Source organism: Nestor notabilis, unplaced genomic scaffold, assembly GCF_000696875.1.
Source record: "Nestor notabilis isolate BGI_N333 unplaced genomic scaffold, ASM69687v1 scaffold1141, whole genome shotgun sequence".
Classification (NCBI taxonomy): domain Eukaryota; kingdom Metazoa; phylum Chordata; class Aves; order Psittaciformes; family Psittacidae; genus Nestor; species Nestor notabilis.
This window is the reverse complement of record NW_009914916.1, coordinates 95,671-108,942: the sequence shown is the minus strand read 5'-3', so window position 1 is coordinate 108,942 and position 13,272 is coordinate 95,671. Positions and strand designations below refer to the sequence as shown.

Sequence of the window (13,272 nt, the reverse complement as noted above, 5' to 3'; positions counted from 1 at the left end):
TACCACGCTGGAGAATTAGCTTGCCAAAATACAAATTAGCCCGTCAGGAAATCTCTACCTCCAGATTAATTCCTAGCTGTTTTGTCTCCTCTGTGTTTGGCTGATGTGTTAGGTAAATATTTGTACAACGCAAAGAAATGCCCCCCTTTCTTCTCTTTTCCAAGGGTTAGAGAAATGTCAGCCATTGGCACTTGCGTGCAGCTGCGCCTCTGTGTTTGCTGTGAGCTGGGCTCGGTGCCAGCCATGCACAGGAACCAAAGCGCCAATGAGCCCAGGAGTTGCCGCAGCGGAGCAGCCGGAGTGGCTGGCTCTGGTGGCCAGCAGCCTCTTCCCAGGAGAGGCAGGTTCCTGGTGCTTTGTCCTGAACTTATTCCACAGAGCAGCAAAGTCCTGAGTTTAACAATGAAACCAAATAACCTCTGCACAAAGCAGAAAAACCTGCTCTAAAGTCTCCAGGTGCTCGCTTCTCAACAACCCCAGCTCTCTCAGCCTGTCTTCACAGGAGATGTGCTCCAGCCCTCTGAGCATCTTCATGTCCCTCCTCTGGACTCACTTGAGCAGGTCCACATCCCTCTTGTGTTGGGGTCCCCAGAGCTGAACGAAGTACTGCAGGTGGGGTCTTCACCAGAGTGAAGCAGAAGGGGAGAATCGCCTCCCTGGATCTGCTGGTCACATTCCTTTTGATGCAGCCCAGCACACAGCTGGCTTTCTGGTTTGCAGGTGTGCACTGCTGGGTTGTTTTGAGCTTCATGTCAACTAACACTGTCCTCCTAACATTGTCTTTCTCAGGGCTGCTCTTAATGCATTCTCCACCCAGCCTGTATTTGTGCTAGTTTTCTCTCTAATTTAGCCAGTCACACTCTTCTGGGTCTCTTTTCTCCAAAAAAAGGTGTGCTCCTATCTCCAACTAGTACAATTAGCCCTTGAAGTAGCAAGTGCTGAATCCCATGCTAACTACAAAGTCTGTTTCAGCCCCATTGCAAGTGGGACTGTATGTCCAGCTTCTGGACACTCAGAAACAGTGATTTTTACTCACCCAGAGCATCAGACTGAAAAATCTTCTGCAGAAGATAAATATTGATGTTGAGATTTTTAGTCATAGACTTAAACCCATAGCTTTGTGTCAGAATCTGAGATTGGAAGACCTAGATCAGAAATTTGTGGTCATTCAGCGTCTAACAGGGCCTGAATTGAATCCCACACATGTAAGCCAACACTCACGTCAGGAAAGCAGGACACCCTAGTTGCCTGGGTCTTGTCTCTCAGTTACATCTCTGACTACCTGCTTTCACATTTTCCACGTCTCTGCAATTTCTTTTTATTAATTGTCCCTTTTTTTTCTCCACGTCATAGGATGCAGCTTCAGCATCTTCATTTTCTGCTCACCTGTGCCAGACTCTGCAGCACCCAGATTCAGGAGCAAGTAGAGACAGAGTTTTGCATCCCTGTTTGTAGGTGCAATAACAGGCCAAGAGCTTAGCACAGCCAGAGAGGGTGGTTGGTCAAAGGGTCGTTTGTGAATTCTAGTTCCTGGGTTTGTTTTGGTTTTGCCTTGGCATCTGCATAGCTCAGAGATGTTCTGGAGCTGATATAAGTCATGTGGCTTGTAAACATCCTCTCCAAAGTAAACTGATGGAGCATGCTCCTTCTTAAGCCACAGTGAATCTCCTGTAGAATGGAAGCATAGAATAGTGTGGGCTGGAAGGGACCTTCAGAGATCATCTAGTCCAACCCCACTGCAATGAGCAGGGACATCTTCAACTAGATCAGGTTGCCCAAAACCACATCCAGCCTGGCCCTGCGTGTCTGCGGGGATGGCGCATCCACCACCTCCCTGGGCAACCTGTGCCGGTGTTTTACCACCCTCATTGTAAAGTATTTTTTCCTCACATCCAGCCTGCATCTGCCCTCTTCTAGTTTAAAACCATCGCCCCTCACCTGTTACAACAGGCCCTGTTGCTAAATAGTCTTCCCATATTTCTTATAGGCCCTTTTTAAGTACTGAACGGCCACAATAAGGTCTCCCCAGAGTTCTCCAAGCTGAACAACCCCAATCAGCCTATCACTGTGGCAGACATGCTCCATCCCTCTGTTTATTTTTGTGGCCCATCTCTGGATCGTCTCCAACAGGCCCATATCTTACTGCTGGGCTGGGTGGGTAGGGTGAAGATGGGTATGCTGCCTCCAAAACAGTCGAGGTTTCCCCAGCAGTGGGCTGTGCTGCCTCCTCTGATCATCTCCCCACCGCTTCTAGCTGCAGGAGCAGTGCAGAGGGCTGAGACCGTTTGTCTCAATGCTCAGACTTGAAGCTGGCAGGATGGTTCCCTTTATATACCAAGGCAGCCAACTTCTCTGGACCTCCTAGAGCTTTAGGGACAATTTCGATTTTTGAAGAAAATGGGCAGAAAGCCTGCCTCCGCTCCCTGGTATGTGGATATTTAGCTGCTCTGCCACCAGCCTGGGTGAAGCAAGTGCTCGTGGAGGTTTTGGCACTTGCACTCTTCACAATTAAGCTATCGTACGGTGTGGGCAGAGTGCTGAGCTGCTGGCAGGTCTGCTGACTCAGTGCCAAAATGTTTAGCAGATTGAAAACTGCATAGTGTGAGCCACCGTAACACTGCTGAGAGGCGTGAGCTCCGCTCAGCAGCACCGTCTTGTTAGTGGTATGGACGGCAGTTAGGGAGAGCTACAGAGTTATGCTGCATCTGTTCGTCTTTGTCCCTCATAAACCCAGGAGGCCAATGGAGTTGCAGAAGGAAACTAAAATTGATCCAGCTCCTGGGCTGAGCAGACTCGGGGCAGCGGGGTGTCAAATGAAGTGGCTTTGAATCTGGAAGCTGACTTCACTTAAAGAGTGACGGCCTTTACTGCATCGCTGTTAGTATTTTAGGCATTACAGCTGAATATCCCATCAGGTGCATACTATACCATTATTTCCTTCAAGAAAAGGAGATTGAAAGCTTTTATTGTGCAAATAGGTACATATTCGGAATAATACTATTTTGATGTTTAAACTTATTAGTAATCTGGTTATTGCCTTACTTATTTTTCTTTGGGATTGCTGGTTAAATAAAATAGATGTTTTTAGTTTGACCAATGGTATTATCTGAGGGATCTACAAAGAGGTTCCCAATCCTGTGGTGATTAATGAAATCTCTGACATGTATTTTAGAACTATGACGAATCTTTAATAGAACAAATTAATAAGGAGGAGGGAAGAGCTTTTAAGGAGGACAAAGGCAGTTTCTCTCTGTGTCAGTCTGCCAACGCCAAGTAACGTAAACAACTTCTGGTCTCTGCTGGACCATTCTGGAGTGTTAGCGGTCTCTCAGCCTTGTAAAGCACCAGTTTATTCTGGTAACTGCTGCGGCTTATTTTTTTTTTAGCCTCTACTCTGACATCTCTTTCTGTTTCCTCTGCACAGGATACGAAAGCTGGAGGGAGCTGGCTAAGGCTCTGGCAGACACCAGTGTCCCAGGTGGAGACCCAAGCGCTCAGGTTTACTCTCCGCAGAAGCTGGGACAGCAGGTGAGGAGGCTTGGGATGTCTTCCGAGCGTTTAGAAGGGCAGACCTTCCTTTGTGCTGCTGGCTGCAAGAGACAGCTCTTTTTTCACGCAGGAAAGAGAGCATGCCACAGGGCAAAATCTGAGCTGACTCACAGCAGTGTGAACATACAATGACTCCACTGTAGTCAATTAAGTTATTTTAGATGTACTAAGCCTCAGCAGTGGGCTGCAGCTGGCTCAGTATGTGGCACAGGAAGATTGCACTAAGCAAGATGGAAGCAGAAATGAAAGGTCAGGAGAGAGTTTGTAGCTGTCTAGTGAAGCGTATCTCGGTAGTGTTGCCTGAATGAAGTGTTGGAAGATCTATGGCTTGGACCTTTTTGAAGCAAGGATGGGAAGAGAGAAGAAGAAGGAGAATGACCCAAGTTTTAACTCTGTGCTAGCAAACAGTTATAAAGAGCTGGTATCCTTTTCCCTCACCGTTGAAATTTGCTGTCAAAAAAGTCAGGGAGCATTTTCACCCCACTGTGGCAGGGTATGATATCTGGGCAGTCCTTTGGAAAGGGAACTTGGGAACTTGGCTTTTACTCACATGTTCTTGCATCCAGTTTTGAGTCCTCTTGTGAAGGTGTCAGTGTCGGGTCATTTATGAGGCTATTTTGATTTTTTCTCTGCTTGTATTTCAGAAGCGAGAGCTGCAAAGAGGTGGGAGGAATAAATCAAGTTATGCAGCTGTGAACAACCCTGTCCTGTGGATGCCAGAGGTAGGTGCCTTTCTCCATGGTTTTGTGTGAGGGAGCTGTAGCTAGAGACCTGTGCAGCAAGAACAGAAGACAGTCATTTACTTCACTAGAAGTCCATTCCATATCACCTGGCTTCATAACACTTACAGACCTGAGTAATCACCTGGAAAGACAGGAGTGTCCAGATTCCTGATAACTTGGCGTCTCCACCAGGCACCAAGCACCCACCCACAATTCCCTGAGAGCAGGCAGCCCACTGCCTTCCTGAAAGGTGAAGTTTGTGCAGGGCTGGCAGTGGGTAGGGCCAAGCATTCAACAAGCAAATACATGGTTGTGGCATGCAGAAGTGTCAGACTCTGCTCTTGCTCTGGCATTTGCTTGTTATCCAATCCTTGTGTGTCACAGGTAGAGATTTCTCCACTTCAGTGACATTTCTGATAAACAGAGACCTTCTCTGGTGACCCTTGAAGACTGGCGTAAACATTCCCTTTGTTTCCTTTATGCCTCGTTTATTCTTTCCTCCCCCATTCCCTTATCTCATCATTCCTCTTCAGATAAGGGAGCAATGCAGCCTGCTTATAATGAGAGAGACACCAGCCAGGGGGCATTTAGCTGATGGAATCATCTCACTAAATTCCTCAAGGTGATTAGAGACCCGCACAAATTAGAAGGGCCTCTGTGGCTCCCCTGGGGAGGGAGCAGGCTGCCATCCCTGTGCTCAGAGCACTAGATGATTGAGATGATTGCTGGCCCATAGAGGGAAAGCACTGCCCACCAGCCGTCACACTGAGCAGTTCAGGTCCACTCAGCATAAGCTAAAGCTTTTCTGGATTTGCAAGGCTAAACGCTATTTATGGAGGCACCTATATGCTGAACAAGCCCATCGAAGAGATTGTGATAAGCAGCCATCACCAGTCATTCTCCAGCGCCCAGAACCAGACCAGACCATTGATCTGTTCTGCAGCATTGACTCTGGCGAGTGAATGCTGGTCCCAGCTGGAGTCTGGGGGCTTCCTCTGGCCTTAGAGCCATGCAGGCAGATGAGCAGCTGCTGGCAAAGAGCCTGTGCGACATCAGGGCCAGGACTGCTGCTGTGCACTGGGATGACACGGAGCATTAACTGCTCCCCTCTCCCACAGCACTGGGTGATACAGGCTGTGTGGCATCCACCAGCCTCTTGGAGGCTTTGCCCAATGTGTCTCATCCCCTCCCTCCCTGGTGATTTCACAAGAGCACATTAGTCTTGAAACCTGCTGGCTGTGGTGTGCAATGAGGTTGGAAATACAACTGACAGGGTATTCGTTGTGGCTTGGGTGAAGGTATGTGCTTAGCACAGGGCTGATGTGCAAAACCCTCTGCTTTGCTGGTAGGGTGACTTCATGGCCTTGCGTGCCGTGGCACTGGGCAGGGCACCCTCCAGCCTGCAAACCTGCCACCCTGGTGTAGTGCTGCCAAGGGTGGAGCGAATAGAGAGGTGTTCTGGCCAAGAGGAAAGGGTAGGACTTGAGGTGTGCTGTGCAGGATGGCCCCACTCCTGGAGAAGTGCTGCGTGTCCTCTGCCTTGTCCTGCACTGCTCCCTGTTGGGGAGGAGAGCTCTGCCAGGTAGCAGGGCTGTTCCCTCAGACCAGCTGTGTTTGTGGGTGCCCAAGTCCCCACCGTGGCCTGTGTCAGACGGTGCACAGCAGATACCAGACTGGGGAGCTGTTTTGTGTGGCTTTGCCCCACTCACGTCCTGCCATTCTCCACCATCAGTCCTTCTCTCTAATGCTGCTTTTGTGAAGCATCCACCTCCTTCACCAGTTTTCTCTTTGTCTCTGTAAGCCACCCTGACTGCAAACAGAGACCAGGAGTTCAACAATACCAGCTGCAGGAGATGGAGAGAGATCCACAGACACAGCTCTGCACAGAACTGTCCTCTTAACCACCGGCTGAAATTCCTCCTGGCCTGGGGATTAAGTTTTCCTGTAACTCTGCCCAAATTAATTAGCCTGGGTCCATGATCCCATTGTGCCCTCCCAGCAGAATCTCTAAGAACTTAATTGCAGTCGGACTCCTGCGGCGAGGGCAGCAGGTTGCCTCCCACAGGTCAGGGAGCTGGGCTTTGTTTGAATGAAGAGGTATATTCTTGACACATAAATAATTAACAGGGTTGCAGGGTGAGCTGGCAGCCAGCACGGCCAAAAAAGAACAGGTTTCAATTTTCCTCTTTCAATTTCAGGAGACTGAATCGACAGTTGAAGTCTTGAGGCTTGGATAATGTGGTGAAAGTGTGTGTAGGAAATCCCTAATAAAGTTATAATTTGTGTATGGGGAAAAGCGGGGTTCAGCCCCACTCTTGAGTTCCTCCAGGTGCCCATGCACATGATCCCGACCCTCTCTGTCCCTTCCAGAGCAAAGCCTTCCAGCTCCCAGCATCACCCAATGCCTCCTCAGGCTGGAGAGGTGTGGGGAGTTTTGTTTCATTAATTCGGAGAGGTGCCTGGCTATAGTCAGGGCAAACCTGCACCCTGGGACCATGAGTGTCACTATTTGGCAGTGCCATAGGTGTGGGGGGAGGATTTTCAGATGTATGCCTGGTTAGCCCAGTCGTTCTCATTTACCTCTGCAAAAGCCTCTGTTCAGCTCTGAGAGGTGAAAGGTCTGGGCAGCACTGGGGGGTATTTAAAACGTCACTTCTCTTCATGTTTGCACAGCCTCAGGACTTCCTTCTCACTGGAAGGGGTAAGGGAAGTCCGGGAGCACAGCCCCTTGCAGGCAGTGCCTGTACAGGTGCGTAGGTGCTGCACAGACCTAGCGTGTTGTGTTAGGGCATCCTCCTGCTACCAGACCTGCCCTAAGTGGAAGCATCCTTCCCTAAGAGGACTAAAAGACAAAGCTATTGCTGCTAGCTTTGTCTCTGCCCATGTCCCTTCCTTCCTGGCTTGCTCCCATCATGTGTTGGGGCTCAGTGAGGCAGGGGGGACTTTGTCACTAGCTTGTCTTGATGGATTCCCACAAGTGCCCAGCACAGCAGAGCTTGCAGCGAACAAAGTCCAGCTGCTGGCTGCTGAATGTCACCCAGTCAAGGGAGCTGGGCCAGGCAGGAGGAGGGGCTGCGGCCACTCCGCAGAGACAGAAGAGTCTTATGAACTCAGGAGTTTCCAGTTGGCAGCACAATGTCTCCTTTCTTCCCTGACTCAGGCCCTCTCTGTGTCCTGTTTATCATCCCTGGCGCTGTGCATTCCCTGGGCTGCTCACAGCTATGCAGATTATTTGCCTCCGTGATGCCAAAGCCACCTAGGATTAAACTAGGAGAGACCTCTCTTTTCCATCCCACTCCAGTTACAGTGCAGCAGGTCGTGTCTCCACTGCTGCAATCCGTCCGGCTTTGTTGTTTGTCCAAGTCCTTGCTCACCAGGAGGGGCTGGCTGTGTGGTGCCACCCCCCTGGATGGTTTTGACATGATAGGGTTTGGGGTAGGAAGAGAGGTTTGTGCTCTTCCGTGTGCTTGACCCTCCTTTATGGTCTATTTTCCTAGGAGGGGCTGATAATGTAAAATTCCTCTGTAGAAGGAAGCAGAAATACCAAAGTCTTTTAATACAAAGCCAGGGATGCAGGTGGGTGTTAATTCAGCAGGCTGTGAGGGAAAGGTCGGCACTGGGGCTTGGAGCACGGCTGAGCTCCCGAATCCATGGAGGCTGCTGTGTCAGCACTGAAGTAAGGGCCTGTCCCAGCTCCCACCTCCCTGTGCTTGTGGAAGTTCATTTCTCCCTTCCCTTGGGCAGCCCTGTCGCCTTGTGCTCAGGAGGATATCAGCCTGCCCAGGCCTCCTTGGGAAGAACAGCTCTGCGTGCCTGCTCCTGCTGGTACTCGCACCATGCTGACAGTGCCCTTGGTGCATGACCTGTGCCTGTTTTGGATCCAAGCCGGGTTCTTGCAATGCTGCTATTTCAGCAGCGTGGAGATAAGCAACTGGGAGGTGGGGTTGGGACAGGGACGAAACCAAGGGCACGAGGAGCCCTCTAAATGGGAAGGCACAGACCACGTTAATACCAGCTCCCACTGAATGCCCAGACTCCTGGGTTCTATTCCTGTTTCTGGTCCAATCAGTCTATCCAAAATTTTCAAAGCAGATGTTTTTAAGGGGAAAAGAGAAGCTTAATTTGTCGCTTACCAGGTCCTAAATTTCCAGCCCTTAGAAAACCAGAGCCAGATTTGTCCAAGCTGGGAAGTCAAAATCAGTAGCCATGTTGTAGAAAGTCCATTGACATTCCTCAGGAGCTCTATGCATTAATCGGTGGATGAGACGATGGTGCCATTTATTTATTGTTGCAATCTGCAGAAGCAGGAGATTTTTACTGCACGTTCCAGAGGAGACCCAAATAGCAAACGGAGGAATTTCTCAGCTGCCTGCAATGGGCAGCCATGAGTTGAGTTGGAGGGACGGGGATGATAGGGTTTCAAAACAGCTGCTGCACTGATGACTTGTGGGGCCTAAAATTAAAGCTGAGCTCAGTTTTCAGTCCCAGAGCAGCGCTTTGGGCAGCCAGCACTTATCTGTCAGTAACGTTCTTCTTTTCGCTTTCAGAGGAAGCAGAGACTAAGTTAGGCTGCTGTAGCTCAGAAGAAAAGATTCTGAAACTGCATGCAAGATATGCTTACTATTTACCAGTTAATTATTTCTGATAGCCATGAGGATAGGAAAACAAGGTAATCTCATTATAATTCCCTCTCAGGTAGCTTTGTAAAGACTTTGGAGCCAGAGATTTTGGGCTGGTAATCTCAGGGACCATCTTCTACACAATTGATGGAGCACCTGGTACAGTTGGTATCTGCCTCATTTTTTAGTAGCTGCCAAACTTTGCAGTAAAGTATTGTATTAGAATGGGACTGGTCCAAGTTTCCCGTGCAAACATTTGAGCAAGTCTAGCCACTTTTTTGGGACTTCTCTCATAAAAATCTGTTTTGGTGTTTGGGCTGCCCCATGCCAAAGCCAGCCCAGCTCCATTGCAGTCCTTAGCCTCAGAAGCATGCTCTGGGTCTGCCTTTGCCACTGCAGTGCCAGCCTCTCCACAGTGTGGGAGTGTTGTGCCACAGTTGGTAGAGATCTGAGCCTACTATCTGCAGTGTGCAGTCAGTTCTCTTAAGAAATAAAACCAGCATGACTTGTGGATAACAGGAGACTGCTGTAAAACTCAGTTTCTGGCAGTGACTCTCTCTGGGAGCTCAGCTTGTTCACCTCACTTCATGTTCCACAAGAAATAGCAATTGTCATTTTTTGATTTGGCTGAGAAAAGTAGTGTAAGATCCTTGGGTGTGAACCTGGATTTGGCCAAGGGACATGGGACTGCACAGCAATGATGTTCCAATTCAGTGTTTGCCACATCTGCAGTGATTCATTTGTATCGCAAATCCCTGCAGAGTCCCAGGTTTCTCTTGGCTGCATCCATCGCCCTGAGCCCTCAGTGATTTTGTGCAGCACCGCTCTGGGGAATTACATCCACTTTGTCTTGCTGCTTTTCCTCTTGCCTGATCGGCAGAATCCAGGCTGAGGGGGATGTCAGCAGAGGAGGAAAGAAGAGGAGATAGTGGTAGCGGACAACACAGGCTTGCAGGCATCAGTCGAGCCCTGGCAGTGCAGACACCAGTGAGAGAGGGCTGATGAGAGACCACGCAAGAATAGCAGTGGTTGTGAATGTGTTTTGCCTTGCACACAGAGATAGTTTTCACGTGCATGACTAAAGGCCACAGCTCAAAGGGAGCATTACTGCATAAGCTGGTGCCAGGCCAAGTCTGGTCCATGTCCTTCCTTCGAGCCACAGTTTATTACAGAACGAAACCCCAACCCGCTAACTTGGGAAACATAATTCGGTGAAGTGGTTTCTCTGCCAGGAGTGCACCGAGGGGCTGGGGCCTCCTCCACAGTGCTGCTTCAGCCCTGGAGAGACTCCCCAGCGAAAACTAAGAATTTGCTGCCATCTGTAGACGTTTGGGTGCTGTTCAGGCGGTTTCCCCAGTACTGCTCACACAGTCCTTATATAGGCAAGACAGCCACGGCAAAACCTCTCCGGTCCCAAAGCAACCTATTCCTCTCTTCAGCATTTTGCCATCTAAGGTAGCTTCTAGAGTCTCCAGCTTGTTTATTCCACTGTTGGATGCTGGGTGTGCAGGGAAGATCTCCGTACTGATTGTAGGCAGAGAGCTTGGGGTTTGCTTGGGGGCAGCCAGCTCCTCCCTTCTGAATGCCTCTGATAAAATCTGTCCATCGAGGAGTATATTGCTGAAACTCCACAGCAGCCAGCAAGCTCTTCCCATCAATGCTGTGCTCCAGGTCTCCATGGGGCACTAACATCCTCTCCTGGCAGAATCAGCTGGGCAGGAGGGACAGCCACCCGTACCCACATTGCACACCCTCCTACACTGTCCAGGAGGGGACCTCCACTTCACCCAGCATTTCTGTGTCTCTGTGAGCACATGGAGGCCATGCTGCCCACTGACCCATGTGCGCTGCTGCTCCCAGCCTGCTGAGCTTCCATCTCCCTGTCCCCACTGTCCTCTATGAGCTTTACCTCACTGACAAGCTTTGAGAAGGTGATCAGCCATCTCCCCCCGTAGGGTATTCCTTCTTCCTCGGGTCAGGAAAATAGCCCTGAACTGGTGAGGGAGTCCGTCCACCTTCTTGGAGGACATAACATCCTACACTCTCTTTGGTGGATCATGAGGGATTATTGCTACCCTACAGTGTGTCCCACATCATGGTCTCAGGTTTAACACCTCTTTGGTGGAGCAAAATGGAGCGAACCGCAGCCACCTAACTGCGATGTCCCAGGCATTCTCAGTTCCCTGGTGCTGTTCAGACTGACACCTGTGCCAAGCTCAAACCCTCAGCAGATCAGAATCAGGGGCCCAAACCCATGTCTCCTGCAGACCAGCCTGCTGCAGCAGCAGCATCTTCCTTCACTCTTACAAGTCCTCCAGTGGTGAGGGTTGTGTCTGAGGTTGGCAGAACAGGGGAGGGACACAGGGGATGGATACAGCAATTCACAGTGCCCCACTTCTGCCCTCCAGTTCCAGGGACAGGCCAATCTGCATGTGTTCGAGGACTGGTGTGGCAGCTCCACTGAGCAGCTCAGGAAGAACCTCCACTTCCCTCTCTTCCCCCACGTGAGTAAGACCGCGACACTCTCTGTCCCAGTGTTTCCCAGCTCTGCTTCCTGGTTGGATCACCCCTGCTCCCTTCATATCCTGTCCCTATCTCTCTCCATCACCTCGTCTGTCCTCCTGCTCCTGAGCATTCATCACCCCCCTCTCCATCACTTCCTTTGTCCTCCTGCAGGAGCAGGAAGCTTTCACAAGGGTTCAATAGTGGCAGCTCTTCTGTTGCACAGGGAGGCTCATTTTACCCATGCATATGCCCCACCATCTCACCAGCATCCCCCATGCAGCTCTCCCTTCCACAGCAGCACTTACTCCAGATTGTCTCTCATCTGTCCTGCTCTTTACTTCTGCCTCTGTCACACTCCATGCCCCGTACTCCTCCCAGAGCAAACCTCATACTTCCCTCTGCCCACCTGTCACAGGATTGTTGTTCCCCTCCTTGTTACTGTCACATCTAATTAACTATATTATTTCTTTTTTCTTCTGCATCAGACACGAACTAGACTGAAGAAGCTGGCTGTGTCCCCAAAATGGACCAACTATGGTCTCCGGATATTTGGCTATCTGCATCCTTTCACCAATGGTGAGGGTTCTGAGGCTGCTGTGCTTCTGCTCTTGACTCTTCTCAGTGCCCCTCCCTCCCCTCCTGGTGCTAAACCAGTGGTGCCCTCACTCTTGCAAGCCCAGCACCAGGTCCCTCACATGGGCAGCCCAACTAGCTGTGCGTGACTGGCTGTGGCCTTAGCATGGGTGGAAACACATCTGCCTCCCCTGTAGGGTGGCAAGGAAAAGCACAAAAGAAAACAGATGGGAAGTGCTAGATAAAAAACAGTGCTGTCATGGATGCAGAGCCCCATGGCGTGTACGTGAGCATGAGCAATCCCTGAGCTTTTCCCCCCTCCCTTGCATGCACAAGACTGTACATGACATCATTGATGTTCCTGCTGCTCCCTGGGTGCATGAATACCATCTGACAGCAGCTGACATTTGTATCACACAGCTGCATGCTTCTGCCCAGAAGCCTCCTAGCACTCACCCACATCTCCTGGTCCCCTATAACCCCAGCCAGAACAGTGATACTCAAGCACCTCTGCCTGCCTTTGGCTCCACATGCACATTCCTCCATCCAAACACAGCATCTCACACAAGAATTTGCTCTGGAAACAAAAGAGGAGGCAGGGAAACTTTGAATGGACTTCTTGGCTTTCCAGGTTAGACGTGAGGTGAGGCCAGTGCAGAAGGGATGGTGAACCAGTTGCACCAGTCTTGTTTTCAGTCATGGCAGAGTTAGAGAATTCAGAGACGTTCAGAGGGGTGGGGATGGTAATATCAAAAGGGAAGGTATGGTCTCCCCAGGAAAAAGGGCAAAGACAACATTTTAGAGGAGCAGAATCCATTCTGTGTCCTTACACCAGAGCCCTACTTACTCCCTCCATCTCTCGACAGGGGAGTTTCAGTTTGCCATTGCTGCGGATGACAATGCTGAGTTCTGGCTGAGTTCAGATGAAAAGACCTCTGGTCTCCAGCTGCTGGCCAGTGTAGGCAAGGTACAGTGCATGCTGCATGGCTTCTTCCATCAAGGCTTTAATGTTTCTGTGGGGATGGAGACCTTCCTGACTTACTGCCTTGGAGTACCCAAGTTTCTTTTCCTTCCCAACTACAGACAACACAACCACAGATACCAGATGGGTATGACATGACATAGCTTAAGCCAGTTACATATTGGCAGTGCTGTTGGTTGCTTCATGTTCATGATTAAATCTGTTCATAGGTTACCAGTATCACAGACAACTTCCCAGGAGGAGCAGCTCAATTTTCCCTCTTCATCACTCCTAGTGCAGTAACCAGGGATGAAACTCACCTTAACTAGAGATTTTTCTGCCT

At 50.1% G+C, this 13,272-nt stretch overlaps 1 protein-coding gene across 1 annotated transcript in view; it reads left to right on the top strand.

Moving 5' to 3' along the window:
* The first annotated feature begins 265 nt into the window (after window positions 1–265).
* The window catches only part of B4GALNT3 (beta-1,4-N-acetyl-galactosaminyl transferase 3), a 25,747-nt gene continuing 12,740 nt past the window's right edge, over window positions 266–13,272 (top strand). Inside the window, exons 1-6 of the mRNA XM_010023871.1 lie at window positions 266–344; window positions 3,425–3,556; window positions 4,213–4,271; window positions 11,299–11,394; window positions 11,881–11,971; window positions 12,835–12,935. Of these exons, the coding sequence (XP_010022173.1) occupies window positions 266–344; window positions 3,425–3,556; window positions 4,213–4,271; window positions 11,299–11,394; window positions 11,881–11,971; window positions 12,835–12,935 (558 nt within the window). The remainder of the gene's footprint in view (window positions 345–3,424; window positions 3,557–4,212; window positions 4,272–11,298; window positions 11,395–11,880; window positions 11,972–12,834; window positions 12,936–13,272) is intronic.